The 22026-nt window shown below is 37.3% G+C and overlaps 3 protein-coding genes across 4 annotated transcripts; 2 read left to right on the forward strand and 1 right to left on the reverse strand.

Annotated features, from left to right (window-relative positions):
• Positions 1-1780: 1780 nt before the first annotated feature.
• LOC111474372 (pre-mRNA cleavage factor Im 25 kDa subunit 2-like) lies at positions 1781-6532 on the reverse strand. 2 transcript variants are annotated; one of them, XM_023119484.1, is made up of 8 exons: positions 6333-6532; positions 5907-5952; positions 3641-3734; positions 3483-3556; positions 3326-3412; positions 2334-2444; positions 1984-2051; positions 1781-1916 (listed from the first exon to the last, which is right to left on the reverse strand). In XM_023119484.1, exons 1-8 carry the CDS (start codon positions 6449-6451, stop codon positions 1913-1915), a joined length of 603 nt encoding a protein of 200 aa, XP_022975252.1. In that variant the 5' UTR covers positions 6452-6532; the 3' UTR covers positions 1781-1912. The 2 variants fall into 2 exon arrangements, with proteins under 2 accessions (XP_022975252.1, XP_022975253.1); XM_023119485.1 differs by lacking the exon at positions 1781-1916 and having other exon boundaries at positions 1980-2051.
• A 1079-nt stretch (positions 6533-7611) lies between these two features.
• Positions 7612-16818, forward strand: LOC111474369. Its single transcript, XM_023119481.1, has 13 exons — positions 7612-7689; positions 9922-9975; positions 10139-10340; positions 11650-11724; positions 11971-12081; positions 12607-12719; positions 13233-13347; positions 13461-13651; positions 13739-13855; positions 14279-14359; positions 14535-14755; positions 15795-15834; positions 16033-16818. The coding sequence occupies exons 1-13, from the start codon at positions 7636-7638 to the stop codon at positions 16618-16620; spliced, it is 1962 nt and encodes a 653-aa protein (XP_022975249.1). The 5' UTR covers positions 7612-7635; the 3' UTR covers positions 16621-16818.
• Positions 16819-17322: 504 nt separating this feature from the next.
• LOC111474368 lies at positions 17323-20701 on the forward strand. The gene is made up of 6 exons (XM_023119480.1): positions 17323-17464; positions 17712-17902; positions 18323-18439; positions 18997-19077; positions 19253-19473; positions 20494-20701. The coding sequence occupies exons 1-6, from the start codon at positions 17455-17457 to the stop codon at positions 20645-20647; spliced, it is 774 nt and encodes a 257-aa protein (XP_022975248.1). The 5' UTR covers positions 17323-17454; the 3' UTR covers positions 20648-20701.
• The last annotated feature ends 1325 nt before the right edge of the window (positions 20702-22026 follow it).

The following is a 22026-nucleotide window of genomic DNA, read 5'->3' on the forward strand; positions in this document are numbered from 1 at the left end:
TGGGCCGAAAGAAATTTTTAGTCTTTGGTCGGTATACAAGAAATCGGGGCTTTTGTGCACTTTTTTCGAGTTAGTGGGTCATTTTGGAATTATGACGAGTTCAGTGGGTCGATAAATTTTTTTTAGTTTTTGGTCGGTGTACAACAAATGAAGGTTTTTGTGCAATTTGTAAGAGTTAGTGGGCCATTTTGGAATTATAACAAGTTTGGTGGGTCGAGAGAAACCTTTTAGTATTTTGGTCGGTATACAAGAAATTGGGGTTTTTGTGTAGTTTTTGAGAGTTAGTGGGGTCACTTTGAATTATGACGAATTCGTGGGTCTTAGAGAAATTTTTTTATTGTTCGGTCATTATCTACTCCCTTTATTCACACTAGAAATTCGTGGGTCTTAGAGAAATTTTTTTATTGTTCGGTCATTATCTACTCCCTTTATTCACACTAGAAAATTTATATAGTTTACAATTCTTTAATTCTTATACATTTACATCGCTTTTAAATGACACTAACACGACTAATAGTAAATTATTATTTTTTTTTTTCTTATACATTTACATCGCTTTTAAATGACACTAACACGACTAATAGTAAATTATTATTTTTTTTTGAAAATTTTTAAAAACCACCCTTAAACTATGAGATTTTTACCATTGATCGTTTGTGTACGTACTTTGTTGCAATCCATTTGATCAATTTGTCTACGTACTTTGTTGCAATCCATTGTGCTAGTTATTGCAATGTTTCTGTTTCATTGAACTTTACATGTGTGACTCATATGTACAAATTAAGAATGTCGTTATCGGTTAATTTGGATGTGGAAGTTTCAGCTTTCCTGTGGTCTTCGAAAGGTTTCCTCGTTCCCATAAACAAACGAGGAAAAAAAAAAAAAAAAACTCACATGCTCAAACCATAAATTAAAATTTCTTACACTTTTTGTTTTAAAAAATTAACTTCTTTTTAAATCCATAATCGATAAGTTTGTTATTAGTTTATCAAAACATAGAGATTGATCAAAAAATAGACATTCATGCCTTCAATTTGAAAATCATTCAATATATAATTCATGTAAGGCTTGAATCACCTACTAAATCTCTTTACGTTTTTCGTTTCTAGTCAAGAGAAAGTAGGAGTGACAGGTACTAATGGCGACCTCTTCATGCCCTACGTTTTCCATTTTTGGTCGAGAAAATAGGAGTAGCAGGTACTATTGGCGACCTCTTCATGCCCTCTTTATAAGGGGGTTGAGGCGAGAAATGATTTGAATGGGTAGAGAGGGAGTCACACCCACTCTCTCTCCGGGCCAACCTTACACAACGAAAGATTCATTCTTATTAAAACATAGACGAGTGAACAGAGCCCAAGAAACAGTTGACTCAATTGAGAAACAGAGAGCCAAGGCCAGAAAATCTTTGTTTCCACAGAGCCCAAGAAACAGTTGACTCAATTGAGAAACAGAGAGCCAAGGCCAGAAAATCTTTGTTTCCACAATTTAACCACTGTTACTATTGATTCAACATTCTTTGTTTCCACAATTTAACCACTGTTACAATTGATTCAACATACATTACACTCATCTAAGATTTTCATCAAGTTAAATCGTTACACAAACCGTCAGTCAGTTTTCATTTTTCTGCTATTGTTAGAAGTAATATAAATTTTTTCGGGTTCTGGCTCATAAACACTTCGACGAAAACGTCGAGAACAAAAAGTCTATAATAAGTATGCTATCCTAACTCAAGAAAGGTTTCATGATGTCCCCTTAAGTTCTAACTAAGCTAAATAATAAGTATGCTATCCTAACTCAAGAAAGGTTTCATGATGTCCCCTTAAGTTCTAACTAAGCTAACAGGAATATCTCACAGCTGCAAATTTGGAGTCTGTTCATGCCACAAATTTTAAGTTCTTGTCTTGCAAGCTCATGTGGTGATCATGTTGAACTGAAACCTGGAAAGCTGCTGCGGGATCGTCGATATACTTGCAAGCTCATGTGGTGATCATGTTGAACTGAAACCTGGAAAGCTGCTGCGGGATCGTCGATATAACAGGTCCGTATCTCTGTGATCAAGTGCGATATCCGAAAACTAGTGTTTAGCTAATAAAATGCATGGTATTTTGAGACAAATGGATTTACATGTACTCTATCAGTATCATCCAGCATCCAGAAAATCTATCTTAATTCATCTATCCCTAGATAACCACCACCACCACATACTAATTGCTTATAATTAAGCAGGTTTTCGATATTGCCCGACATGCCAAAAATCGCTTAAGAATATGCATGACAATAAACTTTTTTTTTCCTACTTATGAGGATCTACAAAGAAAAATGCAACTTACCTGAACATTGTCATAGAGTTCAAACAAAGGAACTGCAAGCAGCTTCAAATTTTTAGGAACTGCGAAGTACTCTCTCTCAGACAAGTGAACAATGAAAAGCTTTTTGCATTCCTGGATCATCAAAAACCCTAATTAGGATTTTTTTTTACAAGTGAACAATGAAAAGCTTTTTGCATTCCTGGATCATCAAAAACCCTAATTAGGATTTTTTTTTTTTGTGGAAAAATAAGCTTCCTAAAAATAATTTCAACTCTCTTTATAATGCCAATCAAAGTAAGAAAACAGTGGACCATTGTGAGATCCCATATTGGTTGGAAAGGGGAACGAAACATTCTTTATAAGAGTGTGGAAACCTCTCCATAGGAGACTCGTTATAAATTTGTTAGTGGTGGGCTTGAGTTGTTATAAATGGTATTAAAGCCAAACACTGGGCGGTATGCTAGCAAGGACGCTGAGCCGCGAAGGGGGGTGGACATCGGGCTGTGTGTCAACGAGGACGCTAGACCCTGAAGGGGGTGGATTGTGAGATCCCACATCAATTTGAGAGATGAACGTTTGTGTGAGCCTCGAAGGGGGTGAATTGTGAGATCGCACATTTAATGGAGAGAGGAACGAGTGCCAGCGAGGACACTGGGCCTCAAAGGGGGTGGATTGTGAGATCCCACATTAGTTGGAGAGGGGAACAAAACATTTTTTATAAGGGTGTGGAAACCTCTCCCTAGCAGACACGTTATAAAAACTCGAAAGAAAAAACCCAAAGAGGACAATATTTGCTAACGGTGGGCTTGGGCTGTTACAAGGGCCTTCCCTAGGGTAAAGAGGCTATCCAATCAGCTTGAGTAATAAATAATCTGCATAGTATACACAGACACATACATACATGCATATAGATAGATAACTGATAGCCTACATTCTTCCCTATCAAAGTCACCACCAAAAAAGTGCTATCAGCACTGCTGGGGGCTGGGGAACATGAGAGAGAGAGATCATACCTTTGGTTTCGTTATATGAGGGGGGCAATAAGGATACATAACAGTTTCAAAGTTTGGTCTCCACCAAATAGCCACACATTCCCCAATCTGCAGAAAATGTGCAATGAATAATATAACTTTGGGTAGAAACATGCACACAGCAAGAGATGACCCAAACCTGCCAATCAGGCTGGAGGGCTGGTGAATTTGCACCCAGTTTGCTCGTCAGTTTCCTCTTTAAACCTTCAATTTCTGTGGATATTAAGATAAAACATGAGAGAGATATTTTTTACTCAATGGGATGCAGGGGGGCTTCAAATGTATATAAAATCTTACCATTTTCTCCTGGCTTCAACCGGCCACCAGGGAGCTTGCAAAAGGTATTTCCAATTTGCAGAAGTAGAATATGGGGATGCTTATGTTCTTGCACCTGTGGAAGTAAAAAGAAAAAACGAAAAATATAAAATTCCATCACAGTAAAGTACATGGTTCTCTTAAATATTAGTCACTAAAATACACCAACTAAAGAGAAAGTTAATGAATTAAGGAAACATTCAGTGCCAAACTTAAAATGGCAGAAAACTAGAACTCCCTTGTTTAATTCTATCAAAGCTGTTGTTTGAATCATAAGCCGAGAAAAACTATAGAATCTTCAGAAACAAATCTAAGGGGTGCAAGGATCCTGCATTCCAATCAGCTTCCTCTTTGTGTGCCCAAAAAACAATGTTTTTGTAATTTTTTGAACAAGAAACAAAACGTTTCATTGATGTAATGAAAATATACTATTGCTCAAATGATCAAACTCCATAAAGGAGTAAAACAAAAAGCAACGTAAAAAGAACTCAATAAAGTATTTGTTTCAATTCGCACGTTGCTTTTTGTAATTATAGTATGCCTTGTATAATTGAGGTCCTATTCTGTAAACCCCTTTAGCTTCGGGGTTGGACTGCTTATCCACCTGTTTTTGGTCTCCCGTTGGTTTCATGCTCTTTTTCTTATCAAAATTTGAAACATTAGGCTGCCCCTGTATTTCAACATCCAACAGGTTTCTCTAAAAATCAAGCTTCTAGAAACCCTCGCATTTCAACAAATATGTTGATCTTTTTTACCCAAATTCGTGGAAGCAAGTAACCATCCTCCTTTTTGTGGCTAAAGATCTTCCAAGACTTTATAGGATTCCCTTCCTATTTTCAGCACAGTAATTATTAATTTCCTAAATGAACTTGGAGATATACGTCTGAGACTTCCAGCAGTATTATTACCTCTCCTGGTTGCAGTATTATTGCCTCCCTAATTTCCTAAATGGGACCTTAATCAAGACCATTAAGGAGAAAGTCGATTCCTTCACCTCTAGAATAAAGAGCCAAGATCCTCGTTGGTCCTCGAGCTGGCCATCTTAACAAAATGAAATCAGTTATAGGAATAAAGAGCCAAGATCCTCGTTGGTCCTCGAGCTGGCCATCTTAACAAAATGAAATCAGTTATAGTCACCATCTTACTAGTAGAATGCTACTTAGACTATAGGTAGGTTGGGAAGCACAATGCGATAAATCGAAATCCTACTGGCTCTCCCAAGTACATGCAGTTGAACTTTCATCTCATCCACAAATGTCGTAAATAAATTGTTATTGTCTGGTAGGAAATTCCTAAAGCATCAACTTCAGTGAACCTGTTTTTACATTTTGGGCACATTCTGTATTTCAAATCCAACTTTCCTTGGCTTAAATCCTAAAATATTTTGAATATTTTGGAGCTTTTTTGCAAAATACATAAATGTCAGTTACAGAGGTACTAAAATATCTACTTCAGCTATGCAACCAAAAACAGATTAATTAATATATTGTCAGTTACAGAGGTACTAAAATATCTACTTCAGCTATGCAACCAAAAACAGATTAATTAATATATTACACATTAAATGTATTCAGTACATACATATAAGAAACAACATGTTTGTTGAGCATCAAAATGTACATGGGCTTCGAAGGATTACGGGAAAAATTTACAGTTGGAAGCAGTCATAGGTGGGGAGACCTCATGTTAAATTTACTAGCTGGAGGAAACCATAGGCGGGTATAATCTAAAAGATGACATGATGGAAGTTCTGTTAAATTTACTAGCTGGAGGAAACCATAGGCGGGTATAATCTAAAAGATGACATGATGGAAGTTCTAATTTAGTCATCTTGTCTTCCAACGCGTGCTGCTCGGGTAAAGATCAGATAGGACAATAAAGGATTCGGCAATGAAACTTTCCTTCTAATAGCCTACATATACTCAAATATTCTAGATGAAGGATGTAGATATGCAAGACGATAAATATTTTTGTACCTTTTAAATATTATAATTCGTTCTAGATGAAGGATGTAGATATGCAAGACGATAAATATTTTTGTACCTTTTAAATATTATAATTCGTTATAAAACATTTCAGTGATTCACAGTTCAATGAATTTCAATATCAACTGAAAAACACAAACCATGGCATCCAACTAGTACACCTATATCTTGATGATCTCTTTAAACTTCAAATTTTTTAGAAAGATAATAATAATAAGGAAATGAGTACATTGAGATGAAAAATGATGAAGATGCGCACTGACCAGAAGAATTGCTTCAACACTCGTCCTCATGCCCTCCTTCATATAGCTGTGAACCAAGAACCAGGACAAGTTACTCATTCCCGTCAAAGCCCCTCCAAAACCAATAAATGGAAGACAAAATTTCCAGGCGATGACGAAACAACGAAACAAATAGCAATAAGAAAGCACTGAGTTTATCAACGAACAAATGGCTTGAATAAAATCAATAACACAATTTCATCCAGAACTTTAGTCCAAGCTCGCGCATTTCTTGAAATTAGAAACACATTAAATGGTTTCTAGTAAAGCTAAACACATAAAATGTAAAATGACCAGGAATCCACACTAAGAAACGGCCATAGTTCCTAACTTTCGAGAAAATACAACTCTAAAACGTTGAAAAAACCATAAAGTTAGGGTTTAAGAAATGGAGTAAATTTGCAGTACTTGACTTTCATGCGAGCAAGACGATCGGCGACGGAGGTGTCCTTCTCGAGCTTCGGCTCTTTAGTACCGAAGGTGTAGCTGGAAAGTGGATAGGTGTTCACCACCGGCGACGTCACCATGGCTGCGTACACTGAGCAGCTGCCGGGAGGCAGTAGAAAAACCTTGGCGACCTGCGATCAGTCCTTGGGAGTTCTGCGGGGTTAATGGTTTAAATGGTCTTTTAACAAATGGAATTTGTCAAAGTAACTCTGGTTTTGAAAAATAGCCCTAATCTAATGTTTGATAAATACCCTTTTTCATTTAGGGTAATTGCCATCATTTACTCGCAAAGTATAATTCGTTCGTTTAAATCTCGTTTAGGTCTCTAAACTTTTGCATTTGTTCTTTCCGTTCGTCTTTCAACCTTCGAGATATTCGTTTTTTGTACCAAAATTTGTTATATTTTGGTTTTGAAACTTTCGACCGAGAGACCGTAAGAACAAATTTAAGGGCTATACGAGTTATTTATATATAAATTTAATTAAAAAATTTGTCGTCCTTATGTCATTTGTTACGAGAATTAGTACGTGCCAAAGAAAAAAAATTACAATACTCGAGATAAAACAACATAAAATAGGAAAAAATTTACTCCACTGATATGATTTGAGTGATCCGACCTAAAAATCTCACCGAGAAATTTGACTATTCCGTCTTAAAAACATAAAATTAATTTTCAATTGGCCCTGATTTGGAAATAAGCAGCTCTCTCGTGTCCCGTCTTAAAAACATAAAATTAATTTTCAATTGGCCCTGATTTGGAAATAAGCAGCTCTCTCGTGTCCCTTTTAATTCCATGATTTTTTTTTTCGACCTTCCAATCGTCAGTGACCCATTATGCAGATGAGAGGACACCTTTCAAGGTTAAAATTTTGTTATTTAACGGCCACATTTGATGGAGAAAAATGTTCGGATAAATATTTTGAAAATTTTAAGACAAAAATCTTTAAAATTCCAAAAAAAATAAAAAATTTAGAAAAAATATTTTAAAAAATTGGGATCAAATTGAAAGAACATTACATTTTTAGGTAGGAATCTCTCTAATTTTGCTTATGATGAGAAAAATAGTGAAGGGCATTTTTGGAAACAAGAAGGCTATTTTGACAAAATTAAGTATTCAGGCTATTTTGACTTGTCTGATTTTAGAAAGCGACATTTAGCCAAAATTAATCATCTTCCATTCAAAGTGAAGGGGTACTGCGCGATTAAATTCTCATTCGCGGCAAATCATTCTTCCCGAAGGCAGGATTTGATCGGTACGCGGTTCATGTTTCATCTTGTTGCTGCACTTCTTGATTTTTATGCGCGCATGTATTTTGGTGTATGGTCTTGATTTTTAAACCATGCGCCGTTAGCTTAGCTTCACAATCTTAATTTTGGTTTGAACATTGATCATGGTGCTGTGTACCTGTGACTTAGGGGTCTGCAACTTCGAAGTTATTTAAAGGCTGAACATTGATCATGGTGCTGTGTACCTGTGACTTAGGGGTCTGCAACTTCGAAGTTATTTAAAGGCCTTTTCATCTCGTTTAGCTGATTGTTATGTTGGTTGTGATTTCTGGTGTTAAGTCATTTGATGGGTTAATTGCGGTTTGTGTTGTTTGGTGGTATGTTGGTTGTGATTTCTGGTGTTAAGTCATTTGATGGGTTAATTGCGGTTTGTGTTGTTTGGTGGATTATTTTTCTTGGATTTGTTTACTGGGATTTCAGGCCTGTGCGCTTTGGAGTTTCTACTTCTTTCTTTTTCTGTGTGTTTCTTCTGTGTTTGGTTGGATACTTCTTTTATGTGCATGCAAATCTCTTCTTTCTTTTTCTGTGTGTTTCTTCTGTGTTTGGTTGGATACTTCTTTTATGTGCATGCAAATCTCTTGTCATACCTTAAGGAGCCACTTGGTGGCGATTTCCAAATGAAATCTGGTTGTAGAAAACTCTATTCTTTAGTTGGGATTGGTAGCACAATTGGATACTTGGAGATGATTGGTTTAATAGACTCTTTCTCAGTAAGCTCTTTCCAAGGGTTTTTCTTATTATGAACATGTTGAGGATTATTGAGAGGAATAGTTTCACATTGACTAATTAAGAGGAAGATCATGAGTTTATAAGTAAGGAACACTATCTCCATTGGAATGAGGCCTTTTGGAGAAACCAAAAGTAAAACTATGAGAGCCTGTCTCAAAGTGGACAATATCATACCATTGTGGAGGGTTGTGGTTCCTAACATGGTGTCGGATTCATGCTCTTAACTTAGTCATGCTAATAGAATTCTCAAAGGTTGAACAAAGAAGATGTGAGCCTTGTTCATGCTCTTAACTTAGTCATGCTAATAGAATTCTCAAAGGTTGAACAAAGAAGATGTGAGCCTTGAATGTGTAGTCAAATGTGACTCATGTGTCGAACAAAGGGTGTATTTTGTTCGAGGGCTCAAGAGAAGGAGTTGAGCATTGATTAAGGGGAAGTTGTTCGAGAGCTCCAGAGATAGAGGCCTCAGGGGAGGCTTTATGGTGTACTTTGTTCGAGGGGAGGAATGTTGAGGATTATTGAGAGGAATAGTCCCACCTTAGCTAATTAAGAGGAAAATCATGAGTTCATAAGTAAGGAACACTATCTCCATTGGAATGAAACCTTTTGGGGAAACCAGAAGCAAAGCCATAAGAGCTTGTGTTCAAAGTGGACGATATCATACGATATCATACCATTGTGGAAGTTCACGGTTCCTAACAGAACAATCAACGGTTAACTAGATATCATACGATATCATACCATTGTGGAAGTTCACGGTTCCTAACAGAACAATCAACGGTTAACTATAGAAAATCGCCGGAATATGGTATTTTAATTTGAGGATAAATCTTTTGAGTTCAAACTCAACAATATGTAAGTATGGGGGTTCGAACTTTTGATTCGTTGATATTTAATGTCTTGATTAGTTGAGTTATGATATGTAAGTATGGGGGTTCGAACTTTTGATTCGTTGATATTTAATGTCTTGATTAGTTGAGTTATGCTCAAGTTGGCACTTGAGGATAAATCTTCATGAAAGAAAAAACGGACAAGATGTCAGAGACTGTTATTTAAGTCGAGAGAATGACAAAATGGCATGGCTGCTTAAAATGCAAGAATTTTTTTAAAATAAATATTATTATTTTATATAATCTTTTGACAAACCAAACCTATGCAAGCCGCTGTTTAGGCATTGAATACTTGTGAGTTTATACAAGAAATGAACCGGGGGTGGTCCTTATCCAAATTGGTGTCGTATGTGCAAAAGCTACATGGAGGACCTTAAACTCTCTTAGTCTATTTTAAGCAATTTGGAAGGAGTGACTGTGAAGAATCTCCTTGATGTTTAGTATATTGGGACGTGTTAATTATTCTTAAGGCTTCAAGTTGAAATGTCTTTTTAAAGATTTATTACCTGCTTGCTTCTTTAATTTTGTCCCATTAGAGAATGACTTTAGAATCTCCTTTGACTTCTTCAGACTACTTATCTCACGTATCTCATAAGTCTTCACCTAGAAAGAAATTAAGAATCACTTTCATCTTGTGTTACCAGATGCTAATGGAGAGGCAGGGTGAAGATGACGTCCATGACTGCACAATTAAGCTGGTTCTTTCTTATTTCCGTTCTTGAGAGGCAGGGTGAAGATGACGTCCATGACTGCACAATTAAGCTGGTTCTTTCTTATTTCCGTTCTTAATTTCTTATTTAATTTTTGTAAACAAGTCAATGAAAGAATTGTTAGATCTAAGGTATTGGTGTTCAATGACAGAGAGTAAATCCTAAAAAACGGAGAGACAAGGTGTACATTGGTTGTGGAGCTGGATTTGGAGGAGATAGGCCAACTGCAGCTCTTAAATTGCTTCAGAGGGTTAAAGACCTAAACTATCTCGTGCTTGAATGCCTAGCAGAACGCACTCTTGCTGATCGGCATCAAGCTATGTCGTCTGGTGGCGATGGATATGATTCAAGGAGTATGTCGATGGTTAATAATCATTTTTGGCTTACAATTTTTTTCATCATTCCTTTCTCATATTCAAAATTTCTTGAAAGTTCCTAATATTGTTAGGATGGTAGTTTTTTGTTAAGAAGCTGGTAAATGGTTCCTTAGATTCGTTGGTAGTATATTAGTATTACTTAAAATATTGAAGCTCATATCTATCTATTACATTAGCAAACAGTGATGGTAGTATATTAGTATTACTTAAAATATTGAAGCTCATATCTATCTATTACATTAGCAAACAGTGACTTTTGTAGAAAATTGTTCTCTTTTGCACAACAATATTGTTAGTCCATGCAACGTCCAGATTGCAACCTGACACCTCATTTTGCCCTGGTATCCAGTTCAAAGATTGCTCTGAATCAAAGTATTTTGAAATGANGAATAAAGAGCCAAGATCCTCGTTGGTCCTCGAGCTGGCCATCTTAACAAAATGAAATCAGTTATAGCCACCATCTTACTAGTAGAATGCTACTTAGACTATATGTAGGTTGGGAAGCACAATGCGATAAATCGAAATCCTACTGGCTCTCCCAAGTACATGCAGTTGAACTTTCATCTCATCCACAAATATCGTAAATAAATTGTTATTGTCTGGTAGGAAATTCCTAAAGCATCAACTTCAGTGAACCTGTTTTTACATTTTGGGCACATTCTGTATTTCAAATCCAACTTGCCTTGGCTTAAATCCTAAAATATTTTGAATATTTTGGAGCTTTTTTGCAAAATACATAAATGTCAGTTACAGAGGTACTAAAATATCTACTTCAGCTATGCAACCAAAAACAGATTAATTAATATATTNCTCTGAATCAAAGTATTTTGAAATGATGCAAACGGTGATGGCATTTCATACACTGATTTTAAGACATGCTCTCATCTCATTCAATTGCTGGATCTGATGATATAAACCAGTTACCAAGAAGTTAGTTGGTCTTGTATAATACTGGCTGAGTTTTGTTGTTTTTTAAGCTAATTACTCTGAAAATTATCATTAACAGATTCTGCAAACTATGGCTGAGTTTTGTTGTTTTTTAAGCTAATTACTCTGAAAATTATCATTAACAGATTCTGCAAACTATAATGGGTCGAGCAAAAGAGAAGTAATAAATTGAAATATACGAGAATTTTACCCATGAGGTTTCTTCATGATCATTTATTGAACTCAATCTCCGTTTACGTTTTCTTAAAATTCTTCTCCATTAGTACCTTTGACGTTAAGTCAGTTTTGCGGGCTGTTCAGTGTTTTGTTCTTGACTACTATTTGAATTACTCTGTAGTTGCAGATTGGATGAAATTGCTTCTTCCTTTGGCTGTGAAAAGAAATATTTGCATAATTACCAACATGGGTGCAAGTAAGATATCAAATTCTGAATAAGTTTCAAATTTTTATTATGCTTAATTTCGAATGGTGGTTTGCAAGTAAGATATCAAATTCTGAATAAGTTTCAAATTTTTATTATGCTTAATTTCGAATGGTGGTTTGGTCTGATGGTTGTTGGTTAATTACTTATCTATATCTCTCCATTTCTTTCCTGGGTAGTGGATCCCCCTGGGGCTCAGCAAAATGTTATAGAAATAGCAAGCAGTCTGGGGTTGAGTGTTTCGGTTGCATCCCCCTGGGGCTCAGCAAAATGTTATAGAAATAGCAAGCAGTCTGGGGTTGAGTGTTTCGGTTGCAGTTGCTTACGAGGTTTCAGTAAAAGAATCAGGTAATTGTACTTTACTTTTTTTAGAGGTTTGACTGGATTATCTAATCAGTTAGAACAGTTTCCTTGTCATCCCAAATGTTGGCCAAGTATACAAGTAAGTTAAACAACTTACATGCCAAATTTTGAGCACCTCAGGTCATGATAGAACACTATTATCCTCAACTGAAGTGCATTTTTCTTTAGCTTTATTGTCAGTTCCAAATAATGAAATTCCCCTCCAGCATATCAACTGAAGTGCATTTTTCTTTAGCTTTATTGTCAGTTCCAAATAATGAAATTCCCCTCCAGCATATTAGCAGCAAAATTAAGTTTTTTTCTTTTTTCCAGTCAATGTTGTATAACATGACTTCACAAATTGTATATGGCAGCCACAAGACACTTTTCTTTTCCTCTTTTTTGTTCCTTAACGGCGTCTTACTTCATTGTATATGGCAGCCACAAGACACTTTTCTTTTCCTCTTTTTTGTTCCTTAACGGCGTCTTACTTCTAAAGGTGGAGCTGATCGTTGGTTTAATCAATGAAAGGAATTAGCACATATCTGGGAGCAGCTCCTATCGTCAAGTGTCTGGAAAAGTACCATCCAAATGTCATAATTACTTCTCGAGTCGCAGATGCTGCCCTATTTATGGCTCCAATGGTAGGGAGTGGTTTCTGATGGTGTTGGCACAATCTTTTAGCGATTCGTACTGATGTTTCTTTTTTCAATATAACTTTTGTTACCGTTAGAAGTAATATCGTTTTTAAGAAGAATAGCTAGCACTGAAGTTGCTTAGTGCCTCCTTTGGGGGTGGTAGAACCTTATGGATTTTATGGGTTTCGGCCTCGTTTTTGGGCTTCAACCAAGGAGTTACAGAAAATATCTCCAATTGATTGCTATATAGGAAATGTTGTAAGAACTGGTTAAACAACATCTAAGATTATTTGTTGTTGGGACAAAGATAAAGAATATTGGAGAGATGGATTGTATTCATTGTTTTAGAGAAAATAGTGAAGTTAGTAATAATCAAATTGGTAATCTGGCTTTATAATCTGGCTTTATACTTCATGCTATCATGAATTAAGATATATCGTAGGAAAAATTTGAACTCCTTTAGGATGTTTTGAAATATTTCTCAGACAATGACTCAATGACAATGTGACATGTATTCAGGTATATGAACTTGGTTGGAACTGGGATGATTTTCCACGGTTATCACAGGGAACACTGGCTGGTCATCTTCTGGAATGTGGTTGTCAACTTACAGGGGGATACTTTATGCATCCAGGTCCACTACTTCCTACCCACCCAAAGCCCAATTCTTTGTCGATCGAGCATGGAATTCATAGCTGTAGTTTGGCTAAATGATTCGAGCGATCTTTTTAATGTTATCTTCTGCAGGAGACAAGCATAGGAGTATGCCTTTCCAACAGCTTCTGGATATATCACTGCCTTATGCTGAAATTGATTGTGATGGAAAAGTCTATGTAGCCAAGGCGGAAGAGACCGGAGGCCTTTTGAATTTCAGTACGTGTGCCGAGCAACTTCTGTATGAGGTTGGCGATCCCTCGGCTTATATCACCCCTGATTTGGTATGCTAGATGTTTCATAGGATTACTTTTGATGGATTGAATACAAAGGTCAAATACAAATGTGGACATAGCTGGTTGTGAATGCAGGTGGTTGACTTAAGCAATGTTTCGTTTTGCTCGATCTCCAGCTCCAAGGTTTTTTGTTCCGGAGCAAAACCCTCTATTCAAGTAGTGCCCGAGAAACTCTTGCAGTTGGCTCCAAAGGTTTTTATTTTTTTCTTGAATATCTAACATTTTAACGGATGGGTAAACGAGCGACAATCACCTGAAAGATCAAGAGATTACCGGGGATTGATTTAGTAAACTAAGGGATCAATAGGAAACCTACAGGGTTTTGTTTTTCCCCTGCCCCCCACTCGAAAAAAGTATATAAGAATATACACAAAGATTAGTCTATTAGAGTAAACATTCCGACCTCGAAAAATAACTTCTCAGGTAGTTCCAAATGTTGTTGATGGACTACCTGGAAAATATTTTTGGATCATAAGTTTTTTTAACAGAAATCTTTCGAATATATGCTTGTCCATTAATATTTACGCATGAAGGAGCTGGCTCGATATTCTCCTGGAGAAATTTCTTGTTTATACTTTCTCTCGTCGCAAGCTAACTGTGAAAATTACATATCAGGACTGTGGATGGAAAGGATGGGGGGAGATATCCTATGGGGGACGGGAATGCGTTCTTCGCGCTAAAGCTGCCGAATATCTGGTAATTCAAATGGATAGCTTTCCCATTGTATCACAATAATTTTCTGTCTTTGACATTTTTTATCATTTTGATTCATATTCACTTCTTGAATTGACTGTTGGTGCTATGTTTAAGTAAATTAAGACTACAATATAACGAGTTTGTTCCCCTTTTTCTCTCGTTTTTCCTTTTGTAGGTTCGTTCGTGGATGGAAGAAGTATTGTATGGTGTTAATCAGCATATAGTTTCTTATATAATTGGACTTGACAGCCTTAAAGCATCCATCAATAGTAGTAGTGTCGAAGATATTCGGTTACGCATGGATGGACTATTCGAGACGAAAGAGCACGCTCTCCTGTTTGTTAGAGAATTTACAGCTTTATACACAAATGGGCCAGCTGGTGGCGGCGGCATCAGGTTAACTGTGACAGTCTGAAATTTGTTTACATTAGTTATTTCCTTCATATTCATGATTGTTTTTACTAAAAATCCTTCTTTCATAGAAGTTTATTGAAGTTTGAGCTTTTTAGTTAAGCTTTAAGGAAAATGAAACGATCGAGAACTTGATCAAGCTCGTTTCGAAAGTACCTTCTGGTAGATTAGGATGATTACACAAACCAAATGCGTAATATGCTCAGAAACCATGTTTATTTCCGTAACCATGTTTATTTCCGTAGTAGTTACAAACCTCGAAACCATTTATATTATCCAAACTTGTTGAAATATATGGACAAAACTTGACTTTGGATGGACTTGTTCCTTGATGTACATGCTTGTTGATCTGTTACTAGGAAGCATGTAAGTTTCAAAAATTTGTGGGTTTGAGATATTATTCATGTGAGATCCCACATCGGCTTAAATTATGAGGCTGACGGCAATACGTAATGGGCTAAAGCGGACAATATTTCCTAGTGGTGGACTTAGGCTATTACAAATAGTATCAGAGCCAAGCATCAGGTGGTGTGCTAACGAGGACGGTGGGCTCTAAGGGGGTGGATTGTGAGATCCCACATCGGTTGGAGAGGAAGGAAAAATTCCTTATAAGGGTGTGGAAACCTCTCCTTAGTAGACGCGTTTTAATACCGTAAGGCTGATGGCGATGCGTAACGGGCTAAAGCAAACAATATCTACTAGCGGTAAACTTAGGCTATTACAAATAGTATCAAAGTCTGGCACTAGGCGGTGTGCTAACGAGGACACTGGGCCCCCAGGAGGGTGGACTATGAGATCCCACATTAGTTGGAGATGAACGAAACATTTCTTATAAGGGTGTGGAAACCTCTCCCTGATAGACGCATTTTAAAACCGTGAGGCGGACGGTGATACGTAAAGAGCTAAAGTAGACAATATCTATTGGCGGTAGACTTAGGCTGTTACAATTCTTATGGTCCATCTTTGTGTTAAAACTGCATTTTACGTGTCGTTGACATAATTTTTGTCCTGTTTTGAATTGCAGCACTGGGTACAAGAAAGAAATTGTGCTCGAAAAACAATTGGTACCTTTCTCTTTCCCTCTCATTCTCAAACCGAATATCTGGATTAACAGTATTTCACTTCTATCGTCGTGGTTTATTCGCTATCTGTTGATGATCTTGAGCTTTGATTCTTGAATGTTTCCATAGCCTCACCATCATTTAGTTCTCCTCATTACCTTCATTATTCAGTCTCTTTCCATATGATTGTTTTTAAATTAGGTCGGGCGCGAACACGTTTTCTGGCGAATGGGAGTGAAGTGCACTAAAGCAGTAGAATTAGACAGTCGACCAACGGATCTTCGTGAGGATCCAGCGAAGGCACGAACATCGCCCCGAGTAACGTTGCCATGTTCAATATTCGCTTATGCAGACAACCCTTGTGCAAGCTCCTCCACACCAGAAACTGGCCATTCTCCTATTCCATCTGGCCAGAAGGTTGCTCTTTACAATGTAGCCCATAGTAGAGCTGGAGACAAAGGGAATGACATGAACTTCTCAGTCGTTCCTCATTATCCATCTGATATCGAGCGGTTGAAGATGATCATCACACCCGAATGGGTGAAGAGAGTTCTTTCATCGCTGCAAAATTCATCGACATTTCATGATTTGGATGCAGATAAGAAGAGAGACGAGTGGGTCAATGAACACGTGAAGGTCGAAATATACGAAGTTAAAGGTATCCATTCTTTGAATGTTGTTGTTCGTAACATTCTAGATGGCGGTGTAAACTGCTCTCGAAGAATCGATCGCCATGGAAAGACCATATCGGATCTCGTCTTGAACCAGCAAGTTGTTTTGCCGCCATAGTTTGGTGGTTCTAACAGAAGAGAGCTAGAATTTCTGAAGCAGAAGGTGCTTATAGACAATAAATTTACTTGTGCTTCTAATGTTTGAATCTTCCAAAAGTTTGATTAATCATTCCATGTATTCTCATATTTCTCCAACAATGTTATATACGTATAACGAAAACGAAGCATTGCTATCGTGCCATCGTTGATATAGAGANTGATGTTTCTTTTTTCAATATAACTTTTGTTACCGTTAGAAGTAATATCGTTTTTAAGAAGAATAGCAAGCACTGAAGTTGCTTAGTGCCTCCTTTGGGGGTGGTAGAACCTTATGGATTTTATGGGTTTCGGCCTCGTTTTTGGGCTTCAACCAAGGAGTTACAGAAAATATCTCCAATTGATTGCTATATAGGAAATGTTGTAAGAACTGGTTAAACAACATCTAAGATTATTTGTTGTTGGGACAAAGATAAAGAATAGAAATGTTGTAAGAACTGGTTAAACAACATCTAAGATTATTTGTTGTTGGGACAAAGATAAAGAATATTGGAGAGATGGATTGTATTCATTGTTTTAGAGAAAATAGTGAAGTTAGTAATAATCAAATTGGTAATCTGGCTTTATAATCTGGCTTTATACTTCATGCTATCATGAATTAAGATATATCGTAGGAAAAATTTGAACTCCTTTAGGATGTTTTGAAATATTTCTCAGACAATGACTCAATGACAATGTGACATGTATTCAGGTATATGAACTTGGTTGGAACTGGGATGATTTTCCACGGTTATCACAGGGAACACTGGCTGGTCATCTTCTGGAATGTGGTTGTCAACTTACAGGGGGATACTTTATGCATCCAGGTCCACTACTTCCTACCCACCCAAAGCCCAATTCTTTAACTTACAGGGGGATACTTTATGCATCCAGGTCCACTACTTCCTACCCACCCAAAGCCCAATTCTTTGTCGATCGAGCATGGAATTCATAGCTGTAGTTTGGCTAAATGATTCGAGCGATCTTTTTAATGTTATCTTCTGCAGGAGACAAGCATAGGAGTATGCCTTTCCAACAGCTTCTGGATATATCACTGCCTGTTATCTTCTGCAGGAGACAAGCATAGGAGTATGCCTTTCCAACAGCTTCTGGATATATCACTGCCTTATGCTGAAATTGATTGTGATGGAAAAGTCTATGTAGCCAAGGCGGAAGAGACCGGAGGCCTTTTGAATTTCAGTACGTGTGCCGAGCAACTTCTGTATGAGGTTGGCGATCCCTCGGCTTATATCACCCCTGATTTGGTATGCGTGTGCCGAGCAACTTCTGTATGAGGTTGGCGATCCCTCGGCTTATATCACCCCTGATTTGGTATGCTAGATGTTTCATAGGATTACTTTTGATGGATTGAATACAAAGGTCAAATACAAATGTGGACATAGCTGGTTGTGAATGCAGGTGGTTGACTTAAGCAATGTTTCGTTTTGCTCGATCTCCAGCTCCAANAGGCTGCAACTTACCTAAGCCATAATTGTTGGTAATCACATACGGTGGTGAATTCGTTCCCGGGCTTCGTACATACCGCCCATCATAGAAACTAGTCATTCCCGAAGTTGGCAAGTTTCCCATCACACACAACATCTAGTCTAGTTTCCCAGACCGCCCCACCTCTTAATTATAATATATTAAAAAATTATTTATGNCATAGCTGGTTGTGAATGCAGGTGGTTGACTTAAGCAATGTTTCGTTTTGCTCGATCTCCAGCTCCAAGGTTTTTTGTTCCGGAGCAAAACCCTCTATTCAAGTAGTGCCCGAGAAACTCTTGCAGTTGGCTCCAAAGGTTTTTATTTTTTTCTTGAATATCTAACATTTTAACGGATGGGTAAACGAGCGACAATCACCTGAAAGATCAAGAGATTACCGGGGATTGATTTAGTAAACTAAGGGATCAATAGGAAACCTACAGGGTTTTGTTTTTCCCCTGCCCCCCACTCGAAAAAAGTATATAAGAATATACACAAAGATTAGTCTATTAGAGTAAACATTCCGACCTCGAAAAATAACTTCTCAGGTAAAGAATATACACAAAGATTAGTCTATTAGAGTAAACATTCCGACCTCGAAAAATAACTTCTCAGGTAGTTCCAAATGTTGTTGATGGACTACCTGGAAAATATTTTTGGATCATAAGTTTTTTTAACAGAAATCTTTCGAATATATGCTTGTCCATTAATATTTACGCATGAAGGAGCTGGCTCGATATTCTCCTGAAATCTTTCGAATATATGCTTGTCCATTAATATTTACGCATGAAGGAGCTGGCTCGATATTCTCCTGGAGAAATTTCTTGTTTATACTTTCTCTCGTCGCAAGCTAACTGTGAAAATTACATATCAGGACTGTGGATGGAAAGGATGGGGGGAGATATCCTATGGGGGACGGGAATGCGTTCTTCGCGCTAAAGCTGCCGAATATCTGGTAATTCAAATGGATAGCTTTCCCATTGTATCACAATAATTTTCTGTCTTTGACATTTTTTATCATTTTGATTCATATTCACTTCTTGAATTGACTGTTGGTGCTATGTTTAAGTAAATTAAGACTACAATATAACGAGTTTGTTCCCCTTTTTCTCTCGTTTTTCCTTTTGTAGGTTCGTTCGTGGATGGAAGAAGTATTGTATGGTGTTAATCAGCATATAGTTTCTTATATAATTGGACTTGACAGCCTTAAAGCATCCATCAATAGTAGTAGTGTCGAAGATATTCGGTTACGCATGGATGGACTATTCGAGACGAAAGAGCACGCTCTCCTGTTTGTTAGAGAATTTACAGCTTTATACACAAATGGGCCAGCTGGTGGCGGCGGCATCAGGTTAACTGTGACAGTCTGAAATTTGTTTACATTAGTTATTTCCTTCATATTCATGATTGTTTTTACTAAAAATCCTTCTTTCATAGAAGTTTATTGAAGTTTGAGCTTTTTAGTTAAGCTTTAAGGAAAATGAAACGATCGAGAACTTGATCAAGCTCGTTTCGAAAGTACCTTCTGGTAGATTAGGATGATTACACAAACCAAATGCGTAATATGCTCAGAAACCATGTTTATTTCCGTAGTAGTTACAAACCTCGAAACCATTTATATTATCCAAACTTGTTGAAATATATGGACAAAACTTGACTTTGGATGGACTTGTTCCTTGATGTACATGCTTGTTGATCTGTTACTAGGAAGCATGTAAGTTTCAAAAATTTGTGGGTTTGAGATATTATTCATGTGAGATCCCACATCGGCTTAAATTATGAGGCTGACGGCAATACGTAATGGGATAAAGCGGACAATATTTCCTAGTGGTGGACTTAGGCTATTACAAATAGTATCAGAGCCAAGCATCAGGTGGTGTGCCAACGAGGACGGTGGGCTCTAAGGGGGTGGATTGTGAGATCCCACATCGGTTGGAGAGGAAGGAAAAATTCCTTATAAGGGTGTGGAAACCTCTCCTTAGTAGACGCGTTTTAATACCGTAAGGCTGATGGCGATGCGTAACGGGCTAAAGCAGACAATATCTACTAGCGGTAAACTTAGGCTATTACAAATAGTATCAAAGTCTGGCACTAGGCGGTGTGCTAACGAGGACACTGGGCCCCAGGAGGGTGGACTATGAGATCCCACATTAGTTGGAGATGAACGAAACATTTCTTATAAGGGTGTGGAAACCTCTCCCTGATAGACGCATTTTAAAACCGTGAGGCGGACGGTGATACGTAAAGAGCTAAAGTAGACAATATCTATTGGCGGTAGACTTAGGCTGTTACAATTCTTATGGTCCATCTTTGTGTTAAAACTGCATTTTACGTGTCGTTGACGTAATTTTTGTCCTGTTTTGAATTGCAGCACTGGGTACAAGAAAGAAATTGTGCTCGAAAAACAATTGGTACCTTTCTCTTTCCCTCTCATTCTCAAACCGAATATCTGGATTAACAGTATTTCACTTTTATCGTCGTGGTTTATTCGCTATCTGTTGATGATCTTGAGCTTTGATTCTTGAATGTTTCCATAGCCTCACCATCATTTAGTTCTCCTCATTACCTTCATTATTCAGTCTCTTTCCATATGATTGTTTNCTGGTAGATTAGGATGATTACACAAACCAAATGCGTAATATGCTCAGAAACCATGTTTATTTCCGTAACCATGTTTATTTCCGTAGTAGTTACAAACCTCGAAACCATTTATATTATCCAAACTTGTTGAAATATATGGACAAAACTTGACTTTGGATGGACTTGTTCCTTGATGTACATGCTTGTTGATCTGTTGAAATATATGGACAAAACTTGACTTTGGATGGACTTGTTCCTTGATGTACATGCTTGTTGATCTGTTACTAGGAAGCATGTAAGTTTCAAAAATTTGTGGGTTTGAGATATTATTCATGTGAGATCCCACATCGGCTTAAATTATGAGGCTGACGGCAATACGTAATGGGCNGAACACGTGAAGGTCGAAATATACGAAGTTAAAGGTATCCATTCTTTGAATGTTGTTGTTCGTAACATTCTAGATGGCGGTGTAAACTGCTCTCGAAGAATCGATCGCCATGGAAAGACCATATCGGATCTCGTCTTGAACCAGCAAGTTGTTTTGCCGCCATAGTTTGGTGGTTCTAACAGAAGAGAGCTAGAATTTCTGAAGCAGAAGGTGCTTATAGACAATAAATTTACTTGTGCTTCTAATGTTTGAATCTTCCAAAAGTTTGATTAATCATTCCATGTATTCTCATATTTCTCCAACAATGTTATATACGTATAACGAAAACGAAGCATTGCTATCGTGCCATCGTTGATATAGAGAAACAAAATTGTCGATGTCGTTGAACAAGTCATCGACCCCAGTAATCCTAAATAACACATTGCCCACTTTGTTGATGCTCGTGAGAACATTAAAACTCGAGGAGATATGTTAGTCAAGTAGTTCATTTGAATGCTAAAAGGGGATACGTTCGATGAGAACATCGATATATAATTTGAGATGATCACTAGTTGGGAATAATTTGAGAGATAGTTCATGGATTGTTTCTATTGTGCGAGTCGAATAGTTAGTACGATGGAACGCAAAAAAACGAGAGCTTTGAGTATTATCTGTAAAGATTCAACTTCTCGGAGTGCAAATGACCAACCAACTTCGGATCAAATCCTAAGATTCAATCACTTGTTATCTCCTTGCGAGCCTAACTCATTTGGTTCTAATAAAAGGTTTAAATAAAAGGATTTCAAGAAAAGTAAAAGTTGATTAACGATGAGAATGGTCAGAGACAATCGTGACTCGCCATGAAAGGCAAATTATACTCATAAAGAACCTTGTATGCATCGAGATTGCAAGAGAAGTAAAGTTCGAAAGAAGAACGACATAAATACCATGAGGAAG

Source organism: Cucurbita maxima, unplaced genomic scaffold, assembly GCF_002738345.1.
Source record: "Cucurbita maxima cultivar Rimu unplaced genomic scaffold, Cmax_1.0 Cma_Scf00337, whole genome shotgun sequence".
Classification (NCBI taxonomy): domain Eukaryota; kingdom Viridiplantae; phylum Streptophyta; class Magnoliopsida; order Cucurbitales; family Cucurbitaceae; genus Cucurbita; species Cucurbita maxima.